At 36.8% G+C, this 15,741-nt stretch overlaps 5 protein-coding genes across 5 annotated transcripts; 3 read left to right on the top strand and 2 right to left on the bottom strand.

The window, feature by feature from the left end:
• The first annotated feature begins 1,454 nt into the window (after positions 1 to 1,454).
• LOC18017289 (tubulin beta-6 chain) lies at positions 1,455 to 3,923 on the top strand. Its single transcript, XM_006399677.2, has 4 exons — positions 1,455 to 1,585; positions 2,090 to 2,494; positions 2,588 to 2,857; positions 3,045 to 3,923. The coding sequence occupies exons 2-4, from the start codon at positions 2,101 to 2,103 to the stop codon at positions 3,731 to 3,733; spliced, it is 1,353 nt and encodes a 450-aa protein (XP_006399740.1). The 5' UTR covers positions 1,455 to 1,585; positions 2,090 to 2,100; the 3' UTR covers positions 3,734 to 3,923.
• Positions 3,924 to 4,295: 372 nt separating this feature from the next.
• LOC112086764 lies at positions 4,296 to 6,479 on the top strand. Its single transcript, XM_024156475.1, has 6 exons — positions 4,296 to 4,494; positions 4,927 to 4,986; positions 5,078 to 5,147; positions 5,807 to 5,853; positions 6,164 to 6,223; positions 6,323 to 6,479. Exons 1-6 carry the CDS (start codon positions 4,429 to 4,431, stop codon positions 6,374 to 6,376), a joined length of 357 nt encoding a protein of 118 aa, XP_024012243.1. The 5' UTR covers positions 4,296 to 4,428; the 3' UTR covers positions 6,377 to 6,479.
• Positions 6,480 to 7,415: 936 nt separating this feature from the next.
• On the bottom strand, positions 7,416 to 7,828 carry LOC18017288 (CLAVATA3/ESR (CLE)-related protein 22). Its single transcript, XM_006399676.2, has one exon. It carries the CDS (start codon positions 7,716 to 7,718, stop codon positions 7,416 to 7,418), a length of 303 nt encoding a protein of 100 aa, XP_006399739.1. The 5' UTR covers positions 7,719 to 7,828.
• Positions 7,829 to 9,210: 1,382 nt separating this feature from the next.
• Positions 9,211 to 12,393, top strand: LOC112086720 (mediator of RNA polymerase II transcription subunit 19a). The gene is made up of 7 exons (XM_024156114.1): positions 9,211 to 9,481; positions 10,080 to 10,158; positions 10,268 to 10,557; positions 10,815 to 11,051; positions 11,272 to 11,331; positions 11,478 to 11,622; positions 12,140 to 12,393. The coding sequence occupies exons 2-6, from the start codon at positions 10,131 to 10,133 to the stop codon at positions 11,526 to 11,528; spliced, it is 666 nt and encodes a 221-aa protein (XP_024011882.1). The 5' UTR covers positions 9,211 to 9,481; positions 10,080 to 10,130; the 3' UTR covers positions 11,529 to 11,622; positions 12,140 to 12,393.
• Positions 12,394 to 12,479: 86 nt separating this feature from the next.
• LOC18017287 lies at positions 12,480 to 15,568 on the bottom strand. The gene is made up of 8 exons (XM_006399675.2): positions 15,338 to 15,568; positions 15,056 to 15,147; positions 14,873 to 14,947; positions 14,661 to 14,767; positions 14,511 to 14,566; positions 14,106 to 14,280; positions 13,568 to 13,846; positions 12,480 to 13,459 (listed from the first exon to the last, which is right to left on the bottom strand). Exons 1-8 carry the CDS (start codon positions 15,515 to 15,517, stop codon positions 12,579 to 12,581), a joined length of 1,845 nt encoding a protein of 614 aa, XP_006399738.1. The 5' UTR covers positions 15,518 to 15,568; the 3' UTR covers positions 12,480 to 12,578.
• Positions 15,569 to 15,741: the final 173 nt, after the last annotated feature.

Raw genomic sequence — 15,741 nt, 5'->3', positions numbered from 1 at the left:
AAATAGCTGTGAATGGTGATCACTGGGAGAAAAAGGCAATAAAAATTAGGAGAAAAAGAATGAAAAGGAATAAAATAAGAGGAATATTTTGTTTCTTGTTGTTCCTCAAATTTGATGAAAAATATTTGTGTTCTATTGTTTCCTAAAAAAATTAAGGAATGGAAAAGAATCATGAAAGATGAATACTTAGATGAACAATAGAAATGAAGAAGAAAAAAAGTAATAAAAATAAATTTCCTTAAATTTGATAAAGAATATTTTAGTTTTATTGTTCCCTATAAGAGGAGGAATGAATATGAAAGAATGTCATTGGAACGTTTATTGTAGAGTAGACATTGGAGAGCATGATCAATCACAAAGTATATAAAGTGATCGTTGATTCAGAAGCTTTTATATTGGTCAATGCAGTGATTCGGCCTAACGTATGGCCTCTTTTAATTTGGTTACCAGGTCTCTAAAATCTTGTTGAGCTTTAGGGATTTATATATTTTGGATTGCAATGAGATGGGCAATCTCTTTTGTATAGGCCCTATATATTTAGAATGCAAGCTGAAGTTTAGGTTACCAATTGTGATTGGTGAACCACATTTCTTATTATATGAGCCAGATGCGTAAAAAAAAAGAAAAAAGAAAAAAAGAAGAAGCAAGAATTGAAGTCAGGTGAGCTGTTGGCTGGTCACATGGGACGCAAGGGTGGTTCATGTGCATTGTTCCCTTTTCTTTTCACATCTCATTTTTTGTCGCTATCTGATTTCCGATCCACAAGCTCTCTTCAAGGCAAACCCATTCTTGTGTTTGTATTTGTACCCCTCTTCTTTCTGTTATTTACAGTTATGTTTCCCCTTTAATCAGATCCATTCAACACTTTTTTTTTTCTTTCTTAGCTTTAATTTTAATTTATTACGTCTTTGGGTAATGAACAAATTCATGGTGAGATAAAGGTAGAGACTGGTTTTGGTGAAACAGTTTTTTAAAGGTTTTCCTCCTTTTATATAATTTTTATTTATCGATAAAGTTAGCATGATTGTTCCATGGAAATTTTATCATATCCGAAAACTCTAAAATATGAGTTTAGACTCTTTTTAGTGTTGTGCAAGCAAGAATAAAGTTGACCAAAAACTTCCATGTTACATACTTGCATGATTTTTTAATTTTATTTTCTAGTAAATATGATTTAGCAAAACAATGTTATAAGAATTACTGTATTATTTATGTGTACTGGTATATTTACTTTTCGTTTGACAATGAATTACTGTATTATTTATGTGGGAGTGAAGGAAGAAGAACCGACAATGACAATCCAATGATTAAAGAAGTAGCTCCCGCATCACACAGTTAATCACACCCAACGCCATCTACAACGTTGATATCTCACCATCCAACGGCATCCAGCTTGTCAGAGATGGATTTTATTACAGCCGTTGGATCAATTTACCTTTCCCTCTTCTTACTCTTTCATAAATAAATCCACCATCTTCACTCTCCCCCTCTCACTCCCTCCATTCACTTCTTCTGCTACTCCGATCGATCCACCGTCGTACTCGATCGTCCTCATCTCGCCGGAGATCTCTGTATTTTCTTATCCGTAAGTTACTACTACTTTCTGTTACTCTTTTAAGTCTCGTATGTATGGTTTACTCCTCTAGACGCTGAGAAATCTAGCCAAATTTGAACAGATAAACTACTTCTAGTGACTGTGATACTTTGATGGACTCCTTCTCTTTCAAATCTGTATCCGCTCTCGATCTGTTTCATCTTTGTTCTGCTTTCTTCTTCACTTCGATTTTGATTTACAATCACTTGAATATGTGGTGCAATTTGAAATCGGAGTGTTCTGTGCGGTGCTTCTCTCTTATTGGAACCTAGAATTTCCTTCTGTGATCTTCCGTTTGTTTCCAAATCTCTTCTTATATATATTTTGTTGGATTGGTTTGTTTGGATCTGATACAGATTGTTTTGATCTCGGATCTCGAGGTTCAGTTGTGGACATTCGATCTAATTGTCAATTGGATCTGATACAGATTGCTTTACCTTCATATATGTAATGTTGATTTCTAATCGCGGTTCTTGTTTGTCCACTTGCTTTCAGCTAAACAGAAGATGAGAGAAATCCTTCACATTCAAGGTGGCCAATGTGGGAACCAGATTGGTTCAAAATTCTGGGAAGTTGTCTGTGATGAGCACGGTATTGATCCCACCGGTCGTTACACTGGAAACTCTGATCTGCAGCTGGAGCGTGTAAATGTTTACTATAACGAGGCATCCTGCGGAAGATATGTTCCTCGTGCCATTCTCATGGATCTTGAGCCCGGTACTATGGACAGTGTCAGAACTGGACCTTATGGTCAAATCTTCAGACCTGACAACTTTGTTTTCGGGCAATCTGGTGCTGGAAACAACTGGGCTAAAGGGCACTACACTGAAGGAGCCGAACTTATTGATGCCGTACTTGATGTTGTACGCAAGGAGGCCGAGAATTGTGACTGTCTTCAGGGTATGCCTACTCCTTTGTTTATGTTTCCAGACCCAAGAAAAGTTTATTGAAGGTCTTCGAATCATGGTTTTGTATTATAATGATTTTTTTCAGGTTTCCAAGTGTGTCACTCGCTTGGTGGAGGCACCGGGTCTGGAATGGGAACTCTGCTGATATCTAAGATCAGGGAAGAGTATCCTGATCGCATGATGCTTACTTTCTCTGTCTTCCCATCACCTAAGGTCTCTGACACCGTGGTCGAACCATACAATGCTACACTTTCAGTTCATCAGCTGGTTGAAAATGCTGATGAGTGTATGGTTCTGGACAATGAAGCCCTTTATGACATCTGTTTCAGAACACTCAAGCTTACCACTCCTAGCTGTAAGTCCCTTTCATGTCCTTTTTTTTTGTTCTGCAGTTTCCTTTTTGGGGTGAAATTTGATTTACTGATCTCGGAAACCATGAATGTTGTTGTTTGGTAATATCAATCCGTCCTTGATCCCGTCTCCAATTATGATTCTTTATGTCTTAACTGTTTGCTGATTTGGTGATGGATTTACTGCAACAGTTGGTGATCTGAATCATCTGATCTCTGCAACCATGAGTGGAGTTACATGCTGTCTTAGATTCCCTGGTCAGCTCAACTCTGATCTGAGGAAGCTCGCAGTGAACCTCATCCCTTTCCCTCGCCTCCACTTTTTCATGGTCGGTTTTGCCCCTCTCACCTCCCGTGGGTCGCAGCAGTACCGTGCACTCACCGTCCCTGAGCTCACCCAACAAATGTGGGATTCGAAGAACATGATGTGCGCAGCAGACCCGCGTCACGGCCGGTACCTAACAGCCTCAGCAATGTTCCGTGGCAAAATGAGCACAAAAGAAGTGGACGAGCAGATGATAAACGTGCAGAACAAAAACTCTTCCTACTTTGTGGAATGGATACCGAACAACGTCAAGTCAAGCGTCTGTGACATAGCGCCACGAGGTCTTTCGATGGCATCGACTTTTGTTGGGAACTCGACGTCGATCCAAGAGATGTTTAGGCGGGTGAGTGAGCAGTTCACTGCCATGTTCAGGAGGAAAGCTTTCTTGCATTGGTACACAGGTGAAGGAATGGACGAGATGGAGTTTACTGAAGCAGAGAGCAACATGAACGATCTCGTCTCTGAGTACCAGCAGTACCAAGACGCAACTGCAGATGAAGAAGGCGAGTATGAAGAAGACGAGGATGAAGAAGGGGAGCTATTGGATCATGAGTGAAAAATGCTCTGATATATATTTACCGATTCTTAATCACCATCTCTTCTTCTTTTCCATGACCGTATATGTTTTATTGAGTTTCGTATCGTATGTCTTGTTTGGGATTATTTGTGTGTAAAAGTGAGGTCGGAGCTAAAAAATTTATTTGTATCGTGTTATAAGTGGAGTCAATTGTGTTTTTTTTTTTTTATAATGCTTTTGCTACTACAAAGTCGTTCCAATTATTAATCATTGTTTTAACACAAACCAAAAGTAAAGAGTGAGCGTAGAAAATGCAATTATGTAAGATGTATCTGAACATCTCTCAAAGAAAAAGATAAAAAAGACTAGTTGCTTTTCACGATCACTGTCTTTTACAAACTCCATAACTGTTGACACCAATTGGTGGCTTTGATGTTTTATTTAACAATGGTTAGCTCCTACCATAATTATCAGCTAGCTTGTGGTTTAGTATAATCTTGCAAACTCCTCTCAATAATTTGTTAATTTGTTTTTCGTTTTTTTTAAACATCGAATTAAAAGCAGCTTAAAATGAAAGGTGGGTCTTGCATATTAAAAAAAAAATTATGAAAATTTCCACAGCCTGAAGAGAGAGAGAGAGCACAGAACATTGAGATTTGAGGGTAGTTTAGAACATCCAACTTTTAGAGAGACAAAGAGAGAGAATCGGAGGAGAAATCGAAGGAAAGGAAGCCATGGACGAGCAAGAGTTTCGTAGCCTCCTACATCTCTTCCCCGTCGTACGCTCTCGCGACCACCGTGTAAGTCTCTTTTCTCTCTTCCCTTTTTCTCCGGACAAACTCTTTTGTTGCTTGCTTGCTGCTGTTGCTGCTACTGTCAATTTAATTGACGCAAACTTGGTTCTTCGAAAAACCCTAATTTCATCATTTTGCACTAGTATATGCGTCGTTAGGGCTTCTACCAGCAATTTGATATCTTTGCCTCTTAGGTCTTATTTGATCTTTCGTCCTGAATTTTGACCAGTGCTCTGAATGTTGCGACTACACCTCGAATCTTGACATTATGATCGAATTTTCTTAAGATTGTTTTAATGCCAATTACAAATGTCGGTATATATATTCTCTAAGGCTGGATTTTCGTCTGATCCAGAATTTATTCATTACTCGGTGTGTTTTTTATATGTCAAGGTTTCTGGTATCATTTGATTTTTTTTTTTTTTTCATGGGTTTCAGGCTGATTTAGATTCTTCAAGTTCAAAGCAATCAACTTCACAGTCAATTGTTGAGCGAGAGGTACATTCTGAGGTCTTAAGGCTCTTTTTCTTTATCTGCTTATGATATTATACACTTGAAATGTGATGGAGCTTGGAATCACTCAAAGCAGGTAAACGAACGGCACGATGCGCCGAGTGTTGTTGAGCCAAAAGACTTGAAAGATAGAGAGACTGATCAAGGTATGCATCTTTTTTCCCCACCTTGGGATCCTGACTAACTGGGTGTAACAGCTCCTTCGAATATGTACCACAAATCGGTTTCAGAGAGAAAGCTAAGAGATATTTTTTTCCTTCATAAAAGAGAAATATCCTTTGTGTCTGAAATAGCTTGGGGGTAATCATGAATCTATGTGATTTCTTTTTTGGATCAAGACGATTGCAGATGGAATATTGTTGCCTTCTTGTTAGCTTATGTTGTGTTTTCAATACAAACGAGGTGAACACCTGCGTTGATAATTGGGAAAGTTTTCCTGTCTCATTGTCTTAGAATCCTGACATTTGATCAAATTATAACCTTTCATTTTTTGTAATTTTGTTATGTCTTATGTATATTCTCTGCTAACTTTGGATATGTTTTTCACGTTATCTGACCAATGAAATGAATAATCCATGCTCCGTTTAGCCAAAACAAAATCTAAACCTAAGTATCCATGCATTCGATTTACACATAGCCGGGGTCTGTATGCTACTGTTATTCACTTATGTAAATTTAGCTCTTATGGTGTAGAAGAAGTATGTAGTTTTATGATTTTTGTGAGTAAGATTGCTCTACATGTGCATCATCTTTTTGCTGCATAATTTTGCATCATTTATCCTGATTTGTGGACTTCTTTTAATAGATACAGTTACATTCTGGGATAAGCTGAAAACGGCTGCTGCAAAGAAGGTAGTTATTACCAGCGATTTTGTTCTTACATTTCTTGTTGTTGGATGAGATTTTAGAGATAAAGCTCGTAATTTTAGCAAACAAAGTTATCCCATAGTTATCGAATTTGATGCGGTATTGTGATTAAGCAATTTTCATGGTTAGGAATCGATATTATATATATATGCCTTGTTCGTTCTTGACTTATGAACTTAGATACTTTCACTGAAAGAAATTATTATTGTTTCATCTTTGATAATACTACATTACACAGAAAGTTTTTTATATTCACCTATTCGGGATGTTAACTTGCTTTTAAATTTTAATGAAGGTTGGTGAGGTTGAAGCAGAGAGATTTTGCAAGGCATTTGAGAAACTCCACAAGAAACTTGTATTGTCACACTCACAGACATTATCTTCTAAATAATTCTTTTATTGCAGATCGGTACTAATGCTGGGAACATTTTCTTCTCATGTGTTTTGGTTTCAGGTGTATGAAGAGTTGGATCCTGAAGCTGCAAAGCGATACTTATTAAACTCTTAAATACGTGTCTTCATTACAATATGCTTCAAAATATTTGATTATGTGGAGATACTTCAACTTTCTTTCTTTTTGTTTATCGTAATTATGTATCAGCTGGTCAAAAATCTCTTCTCGTGTTCATCTAATTATGGTTCTCATCTTATATAGTAGAAAAAGTTACGTTTCAGACATGATTTCAATTCTTATTTGGAAACAGGAAGTCTTTTCCAAATTTTCCATATTTACTCATAATTTTTTATTAGTTTTGTACGTCTCTAAATTCTAATTTCTCTCTTGTTTTTTTTTATTTTCGGCTCTGAGAATATTTCTTCTTGTCACTACATCTCATCTTGAACTTTCAAATAAAAATTTAAAAGATTTTCATCTTTTAGTTCTGGTCGTATCTTATTCCGATAAATCTCATTTTGTTTCTTACATATTGACAACACCTAGTAAAATGTAAAGTCGTAGCAAAAAAGGCCATGTGTATGACTCGCGTATTACAGGTTTTTCCCTTAGTAACTAATTTCTTTAAGCAGCTTTTCTGTAATTGTAACAAAAAATGCGTTAAATTAGCTTGTTTTAATCTATTATCTTTCACATCATACAATATCTGTAAGAGACTAGCTTTCCCATAATTTCAATTGAACAATGATACTCATTCTTTTTTCTTGTGTGCTTTCTTTGGCATCAACAATGATGTTCATTTTATCATCATCAAAATATTCGTACCACACGAAATTTCCACCGAAGGGAAGAAAGATAATCATACGTATTATTAATAAACTAAAAAATACCCATCTTAGATAATTAAAAGAAGAATATCATAGAGAAAGAAAATCAAGAAGCAGGATTTACTATTTTCTCAGACTTGTTGTTCAATAGTCTTAAAATCACACTCCTCCAAATATAATATAAGTTACAAATCACGGCAGATCACGTACGATATAATGTATATTAGTGTAAGAAAAAGTAAATAAATATGTTTTTTTTTTGTTTTGTTTGCACAAATGTATTTTATTCAGACAAAAATTCACAAAACTTGTAATCATCAAAAAGATTATCTATTGTGCAAAGGATTAGGACCTGTGAAGACCCTTCTCTTGTCATCTTCAAAAGCTTTTTCACCACCTTCATTAGTATATCTTGAGCCGCGTGACGCAGCATTGGAATTAAGATCATGAAGCTTTGGATCGAAAATTCCAGCTTTCTTCAAGCTTCCATCAGTAGAGTGGTGATGACTACTAGGAGACGACGACGATGAAGCTTTAGCGTAAAGGAAAAGAAACAGAAGAAGAAGGATGATGAAGGCAGCACTAGTGATGTGTTTCCGAGATTTTCTTCTAGAGTAGTGATTTCCCATCTCTACTCAATCTTTAAAATATATAGAGTTTATCTCAGTGAGATGGATTTTATAAACGATTTTTAGAAGACATAAGATGGAAGATTTGATCAAGATCTCTCTCTCTCTCTCTCTCTCTCTCTCTCTCTCTCTCTCTCTCTCTCTCTCTCAGCCTGTTAGAATGAGAAGAGAGGAATGAAAGTGATAGAAGGAAAAGCTATGGGGCTTTTAACCTATGACTTGCTCCAAAAGTTTGTTGCTCTCCCTTTTGTCTTCATCACGTTCTAAAAATAAAGAGCAGAAACTAGAGTTTTTGTGATATATCATTATTATTCTTAACCAAGGTTTGGTTGAATCATGTCCAAAGGTACGTATTAGTTGGATTAAATGGTCAGTGGTATTAATTAGTGTGGTTAATCTTTTACTTTTAGTGGTTAATTTAGAGAGTAATGAGGGTTTCAAAAAGCATGTAGATAGTAAGTGAAGGGTCAAAGTAGAAAGGAAAAAAAAAAAGAGAGAAGAAGGGGCCAAAAAGGGAACTGGAGTGATGATTCTAGGACTTAGCTTTCTTTGGGGAAAATGATGTTGTCTTCACTCCTTTTTTCATTGTGTTATTCCACACCCACATTTACACTCACATACATGAAAAATCCACTTCTCACTTGAATGTCCCCTCTCATATATATGTATAGATTTGCTTTATTTTATTTTTCTGTCTTTCTAACATATTACTTTTTTAAATCTTTACTATATGATTTATGACTAAAGAGGAATGAACTATATATCACATGGATGTGATTCTTCAATAACAATATCGTCTACTTTTGACATTTGTCAAGAAATACCGGTAAGTATCTCAATTATCCCCACTGTATAACATGACTGATTCCTGTCAGCACGTTTTTTTTCCCTCTAGATGTATGTATATATTTAGCCCCCATGTCACTCATTTATTCTACATCAGACAAAATCATCGTCTTCTTCTTGCCAACCATGGCCATCTCTGATGTTATTCACAACGTATAAATCGTCATCACAAATATTGCAAGAGCTATGTTGCATGTCTCCAAGCAATAAGATTTCGAGCTCTAGAACTAAAAGTAAGAGATGCCTTCATAATTCATACAGCATAAACTAGTGATGACTGATGATAAGTGTCTCACGACTCTCACCATAAGTGCAACATATGAAATTGTAGATTATGAATTCTCATTATCCATGTTATTTTGGTACAATCTTTTAATAATTACGAAAACCTAAATAAATTATTTTAAAGTTTAAATTTGATACTAAAATTTTACATTCGATTAACTATAAAGGTGTTGGAAGAATGGTTTGACTATCAATTGTCGCCTTAGGTAATTAGATTATTGAGAGGTTTAACGAGTGACAATTTATTATATTCTGTGTATTTGGGCCGTGACCAGTGCGCGTGAAGCCCACGCGGCACGCATAAAAATTAAGAAATTGCCGAAATATTGAGAAGCCAACAGACAAAAATAAAAAGAGGAGAATTTTTTTGGTACCCGATTGGTTAAGAAACAGAAAATCTGAAACCCTAAGTAGACTCCGTTTTCGCTCTCTCCCTCTCGTCTCGAACCTTCCTCGATCTCTGTCCCCTTCTCCATCACTCTGCTTAATCAAATTTGCGCGGGAAATTGGATACCCTAAGAACAACCTCTTTCTCTCGTTTCCGCTGCTTTGGATTTGTTTGGGCGCCAGAGGGCTGAAATTGAATACAGGCCGCAGCTAGATTTCTCAACGAGATCTGGTTTCTCAAACGTGTATGTTACTTGTTTCTCTTTGCTTCGATCCTTTCTCGTACCAATCGAATCTGCGATTTTGTGCTTTGTTATCTCTGGCTTGTTTTGTTATCGAATTCCAACCATCGCTTCTTCTTCGTGTTTCGGATTTCCTGTGAAGCTTTTATCGACTCTAAATGCCTCATTTTTCAGTGAATTCTTCGCTGTCTGATTATTTTTCATTGATTTTCCACATAGCGCAAATGAAGAAACTTTCTTTTTGACTAGATCAAACATTCATGGACTTTCTGTATGGTTTTACTAACACCAACTTTTAACAATATTTCCATTATCTCGAGCTTAAATGTTTGAGGGTTTCAAGAGAATTTTGAGAATTTTTGAGTTTGAATGAAATTTTTATGCTAAATCAAATATTTTTTTTTAGCTTTATGTTGAGACTCCAATAGTTTCAGTCATCATGGATTATAAGCTGGCGATTAGTTACTCTTATCGTGGTTTTTCTATTGTTTGGGCTAAAAATTGTTACTTTTGGCAGTAACGATTCTGTATTTGCAAATGTTTTCGTGTATTAGTATTCTTTCCTTGGCACTCAGTGCTTCTTTGAATTCTCCTTTTGTAGGAATGGTATTGCAGTGATCATGCAAAAGAAATTTAGATTGAGATAAAGAAGATGGAACCTGAACGTACCAAATTCGGAGGTAAATTGGTTTCAAATTTTGGAGCTTCTTCTATTATGTGGCTCATTTTCCTTTCTTTTTCCGTTTGGGAACCTTGAGGTCAATCCGCTGCTGTTTATTATAAGTGCAGGTCCCAGAGAGTTGTGTGGTGCTGTGGATCTTATATCTCAATACAAACTACTTCAACACCATGAATTCTTTTGCAAAAAATCACTTCCCGCATCACTATCAGATGCCCATTATCTTCATAATGTGGTTGGGGACACCGAGATCAGAAAAGGGGAAGGAATGCAATTAGATCAGCTTATTCAGAACACGTTACAGAGCCGGGAGACTAACACCCGCATCCAACCTTTTGATATAGATGAGCTTAAGGAGGCTTTCCAACTAAATGATACGACTCCTGTTGAATTGCCTCTAGTAAGAATCTGCTCTCTCTTGGTTGTTTTGAATTTGGACTTGAAGATATGACACGTTTTCCATATCAGTATCAATATATTTGGCATTGCATTGAACTAGAAAAATTGGGTTCAATAATGAATGTCCTATTTCCTCTAACATCCAATTTTTTGGTTAATTGAGAATAAACCTCTGATAAGGTGAATTACATCTGGGTATCCTTTGAATATGATTGTACTAGTTACTAGAACATAACACACACTGTTTTTTTCTTTCAGGCAGAGAAGGGAGCTCCTACGATTGCATCAAAGTCAAAAAGTGAGTCAAAAGATAAAGACAGGAAACATAAAAAACACAAGGACAGGGATAAGGAAAAAGATAGAGAGCATAAGAAGCACAAGCACAAGCATAAAGATAGAAGCAAAGATAAAGATAAAGACAAGGACCGGGACAGAAAGAAGGACAAAAATGGCCACCACGATTCGGGCGATCACTCTAAGAGACATCATGATAAGGTAAGACATGTCTGCTTGTTGCAGGTGTCTGTCTTGCCAAAGAAGAATTGTTTTATTGAAAGTTTTTGTATTTGTCGAAATGTCGCTTTGGAGTTGGACTGCTTTCTTGAGTATTGATTTGGCATACAATTTAGCAGATTATCTATAGTAGTTTCATTGTATATTGTTTGGTTTTTCTATCCTATGGAAATCACAAGGAGCATTGTCACTAATATTTCAGAAAAGAAAACACGATGGAGATGAAGATCTTAATGACGTCCAGAGGCACAAGAAAAACAAGGTAATGGTAATGCAGTAGGGCTCAAATTTGACTTGTACTCAACTTGGAAATTTTCTCCATAAATTGTTTGCACAAAAGTTTTATAGAACTCGTAATATGTCTTTTGTAAATTGTATTGATTCTGCTCTCGATTTAACTCGATGCAGCATAAGAGCTCAAAGCTTGATGAGATGGGTGCAATAAGGGTTGCTGGCTAAAGTGTAGAAATTCCCAATTTTGTATTCTGCACTCGAGTAGGTGTCATGGAGTGGTTTAGAAGCACTTTTCAACACAGTGTAGACAACTTATTAGGTAAGCATCTGTGTACTGCCCTGTCTCTTTTGTTCATTTGGCTTGTTGTTCTTGGTCATCCATCGTTTCATTTTAGTCAAACTCACTTTGGTATTCTGGGATCCTTCATAGAACATACATCTGTCATAATACAGATACTGTACTTTAGGGCAGTTGAACCCATAATCCTTTTTTATGTGTATGGTCATCCCGAAGGTTCTTGTGTGTTCTTTAAGTTACTGAAATCCAAATAGCGCAACATTTGCAAGGGAACATTGCACGTGTCCCAAATGTGTGACTTCTATATTGGTATTGGATTCGTTTCTGGTTCTTAAGAAAGTTGCACTTGATACACATCTTATAGAAATTGGGTAACCGGTTGAGAGAACATATCATGATGGATAGAATGTTTTTCGAATGGAATAGAGAATACTGTCACTTAACACTACAAATCAGATTGCTTACATATCTGTTGCCCCTTGTGTTGGTTTGAATAAAGAGGATTTACTTCTTCCTTCTGTAATATTTGTCTCTGTAGGTTAAAAGCCGAAAATGGTGAATTCATCCTTTGAGAAGAAAGGGAAATTTGTGAAGAAGCAGAATTCGTATCATAATTGATTTGGTGGCAGCTTTGTAACATTTTGGTCTTCGGGTGTTTTATTTCATCTCTTCCAGTCTTCTGTCTATAACAACAACACTACTCAGTGTTTTATTCATGTAAAATAATTTGTTATCTAATTAATGTAGTTGAAAAAGGAATTGTTTAATCCACTTATTACATTACTTTGTGTACTTGTCCGAATGTCTATCTGTATGAGAAAGTTGACATTAAGTCATGTTATACTTGCAAAAGTTGATCAAATATCTTGTGTCATATGTTTTACTTGTAAAAGCTGATCAAATATCAAAAAGAATGTTATACTACAATATCATCCATATTCTTAGTACTAGTTCGTGAGCATTTCCAAAAAAAAAACTTAAACATAAAGTTTAACATTAGAAGCCATCCCCAATAGCTCTCCATCTTTGACTCTTCTCCATTCACCACCTATCATAAGGCAGCCTCTGATTTCCTCTTCATCCTTCAACATCAGATTCCCTTCTGCTTCACTTTCAGTTTCCTCATATGCATGTTCTATATCCATCTCAGCTTCTTCCTCATGTGTGGCCAATGTCATATCGTTTGATTCAGGATCTTCTCGACTCTTCTTTGCTCTCTTACATGTCGAGTTCTCGAATTGCTGACTATTGCACTCGGCTCCTCTTTTGACATTGTCGTTCCTTTGTGTTTGTTTTGAGATGGTATGAGCACTCTGAAAGTCCAGAATAGGTAAACGTCCAGAAGATCCAATGATCCGAGGCAACATACCAATTGGACAAGGGCTCCATGTTTTCGCCTTCCTCCATCTGCTATTGGCTTTGTCTGTGTTATTTCCTCTCTTCTTTGAGACTTGAAGTTTGACAAACTCGAGTCTCTTTCCCGCACTACCGATTTTCTTCTCTTGTTCAAGGAGCGTCGTAGGAGTTGTTACAAGAGTAGAACTCTGTTTCAATGGTATAACTGCAGCGCTTTTATCCAGGAGAGGGAGTTTTATAAGCTTATCTTTCAAGACACGCCCTCCCACAATCTCCGCAAGTACGAAAGCAGATTTCAAAACCAGCTCGTATCCTAAGGCTCCCAGTAGCAGACATTTACGTATAAGTTCCATAAGGAACATGCTTGGAGATTTTACTTCTAGAGAACTGTTCCTCTGAAAATGCTTCGACCCACTGATAAGACCCACCAGCCATGCAAACAGGAAAGGGACCTGCTCAGCTTGAGAAACCTCTTCCGCTGACTTTTCTGTAAGATGCACATCTGAAAAACAATAAGCAATTCATAGAAGTTAAAAACGATCTGGGAACAATCTGGAGTTTACGTTGAGACTCCTCGGAGTAAAAGCATCTAGGACAAACCAATAGTTACCAGTTTCATATCTTCTCCGTTCATTATTTTGGATCATATCAAGAACTGCCTTGAGTAGAGTCAAAAGTAACTCGGGTTCTCTATTTGAGAACTCCAGGATTACAGGTTTCCATTCATCTAGAAAGACCCTAATATCTTGGCCAGACTGAAGTTCTGCCGACTTTGAAGAATCCAAGGCCTTGAGTAAGAATTCAAGCAGCACAGATGAAATTTCTGCGGAGAAAGAAGAGTATAACTCAACAAGGCTGTTTACAATCTTCCTTATCCTTTTACTAGAACCTGAAATCACAAAAATACGCACCCATATGACCACAAAGAATAGAATGTGTAACACATGGATGAAATTAAAAATATTTTCAGCTCTAAGGCTGCAAACATATCTAGCGGCAACCAAAACCGAAGTATCGTCTAAATTATGTCTTTATCTTGTAAACTTCATAGAGGTTTAAGAAGGGAGATATAGATGAGTCTATTCCGTCTTTTGCTTGGCATTACTAGCCCCCAACACAGGTCCTAGAAATAAAAGAATTCGTCTTACATTTTTCTTTGACCAAAGGGGAGTCAAATTGAGGATTCTTCTTAAGCTGGAAGCAGAAAGCAAGTTTCCGGAGTTTGGATTTGACTTCTCTTCTGATGCTAGCCGTTCCATCTCTCTTCAAGGGAATTTGGTACTTCTGAGGCTCCCAATAATAAGATTTCAACCATTCAAGTGCCTACAATGAGCAACAAATGTATGCACGCAAATTAAGATCTTCTGTACTGTCCAAAAACTACACCACGCTAAACATCTTTTAAAAAAAACTTCTTCGGATTCTTCAAGGAGATCTTCAGAGCAAACGTATTTGATTGACAGGACAGCAGACCTTCATGTCCTATGAGGCTATGATACTTAAAATAAGGAAATCTAAAACGCCAAAACAGAATTATGAAGGAAAAAATGTACCTCATCTGAAGCATCCCGAAGCACGGAGAGTGCAGGGAGCTCACGGTGAGAACCCTCTACAATCAGAACAATTAAATCAAATCAGAAACATAAAGCAGCATTGAAAGTTTTACTGCACACATTCAGGAAAAAGCACCCAAATATTCTTACCATGTCGAAGATCGATTAATTTACGTGGGATACCAATTGCTTTAGCAGCATCCGCAATTGAAACTTCTGCTCTCCTCCTTGTCTTTTCTATGACACAGTTCACAAGCCTTCATACATTAAGACATGAGTCAGCAAGTGCAGGGAGTCAAACCATATGAAATATTGTGGAATCACTAAACCAAGCAAAATATATCAAGAAGTGGCATAGTCACCTGAGTATTCCCATACAGTATAGCATTTGCAGCAGATGCTCTGAATATAATGCATCTGATGGTTGTTTCTCTCTCCTTTTGTTAATCACAAGAACAAAGAAAAAAAACTAAGAAAATGAGAACACAGAAACATTAAACATCCAAAAGAAGTTATGAGAAAGTTTAGATGACAAAGAAACTAACGGAATAAAGCCATCTTTGAGTTGAATTTCGATAAGCGAACAAGTAACATCCACAGGCTCCGGAAGGGAACCTCTACTTCGCCATGTTGCAACCTGAGATCCACAAAGAGATCTTTTTGATTAAAAAATTTGTACCTTTATACATAATAAAGGAATCTGAACTTCCATTGAGCTCGTTGGCCTAAAGCAGTAAGCTTGATTCAACTAACTTATACAGTTTAATGGTTTTCATGGAAGAAATCGCTCTTAAGAATTGAATTGAAGAGGAAAGAGTATTAACTACCCTTTCCAATGCAGAAGCGGTTTTATCAGGAGAAGAAGAGAAGAGAGATTCTCTGACGGAGTCCCACTCTTCCCAGCTCAGCCAGGGGACCTGTTTGCAGCCGTCCGATGATGGTCTGTGCTGATCCTGGTCTTTGAAATACGATTCGATGTCTGCTTCCATTCCCGCTAACGCCTCCATCGAAGTGTCGTCGGCTCGAAACAAAAACTTGGCCAAAAAAAAAAAAAGTTGAACTGCACTAAACCTCCTCTCCAATGGCGTACTAGGGTTTAGGAAAACCACTATTTTTTTTTTCTTTTTTTTTTGTCGTCCAATTCTTTTTCTCAAGGGAAAAAAAGGAAATAATTGCAAAATCTGGATTTTCACTTATTTTTTGACAGATGCGATATACAGTAATTCGTTTA

This window comes from Eutrema salsugineum, unplaced genomic scaffold (genome assembly GCF_000478725.1).
Source record: "Eutrema salsugineum unplaced genomic scaffold, Eutsalg1_0 scaffold_2, whole genome shotgun sequence".
NCBI classification, from domain to species: domain Eukaryota; kingdom Viridiplantae; phylum Streptophyta; class Magnoliopsida; order Brassicales; family Brassicaceae; genus Eutrema; species Eutrema salsugineum.
This window is presented reverse-complemented; position numbering and strand designations above follow the sequence as displayed.

What these genes read in the sequence shown, in the direction of transcription:
- LOC18017289 (XM_006399677.2), top strand. Translation starts at nt 2,101, where the DNA reads ATGAGAGAAATCCTTCACATTCAAGGTGGCCAATGTGGGAACCAGATT. An exon ending in GAATTGTGACTGTCTTCAGG is followed by an intron (nt 2,495 to 2,587) that starts GTATGCCTACTC and finishes GATTTTTTTCAG; the next exon opens with GTTTCCAAGTGTGTCACTCG. An exon ending in CAAGCTTACCACTCCTAGCT is followed by an intron (nt 2,858 to 3,044) that starts GTAAGTCCCTTT and finishes TTACTGCAACAG; the next exon opens with TTGGTGATCTGAATCATCTG.
- LOC112086764 (XM_024156475.1), top strand. Translation starts at nt 4,429, where the DNA reads ATGGACGAGCAAGAGTTTCGTAGCCTCCTACATCTCTTCCCCGTCGTA. An exon ending in AGTCAATTGTTGAGCGAGAG is followed by an intron (nt 4,987 to 5,077) that starts GTACATTCTGAG and finishes CACTCAAAGCAG; the next exon opens with GTAAACGAACGGCACGATGC. An exon ending in AGATAGAGAGACTGATCAAG is followed by an intron (nt 5,148 to 5,806) that starts GTATGCATCTTT and finishes TTCTTTTAATAG; the next exon opens with ATACAGTTACATTCTGGGAT.
- LOC18017288 (XM_006399676.2), bottom strand. Translation starts at nt 7,718, where the DNA reads ATGGGAAATCACTACTCTAGAAGAAAATCTCGGAAACACATCACTAGT.
- LOC112086720 (XM_024156114.1), top strand. Translation starts at nt 10,131, where the DNA reads ATGGAACCTGAACGTACCAAATTCGGAG. An exon ending in TGAACGTACCAAATTCGGAG is followed by an intron (nt 10,159 to 10,267) that starts GTAAATTGGTTT and finishes TTATAAGTGCAG; the next exon opens with GTCCCAGAGAGTTGTGTGGT. An exon ending in CTCCTGTTGAATTGCCTCTA is followed by an intron (nt 10,558 to 10,814) that starts GTAAGAATCTGC and finishes TTTTTCTTTCAG; the next exon opens with GCAGAGAAGGGAGCTCCTAC.
- LOC18017287 (XM_006399675.2), bottom strand. Translation starts at nt 15,517, where the DNA reads ATGGAGGCGTTAGCGGGAATGGAAGCAGACATCGAATCGTATTTCAAA. An exon ending in CCGCTTCTGCATTGGAAAGG is followed by an intron (nt 15,148 to 15,337) that starts GTAGTTAATACT and finishes TGTGGATCTCAG; the next exon opens with GTTGCAACATGGCGAAGTAG. An exon ending in TACTGTATGGGAATACTCAG is followed by an intron (nt 14,768 to 14,872) that starts GTGACTATGCCA and finishes TAATGTATGAAG; the next exon opens with GCTTGTGAACTGTGTCATAG.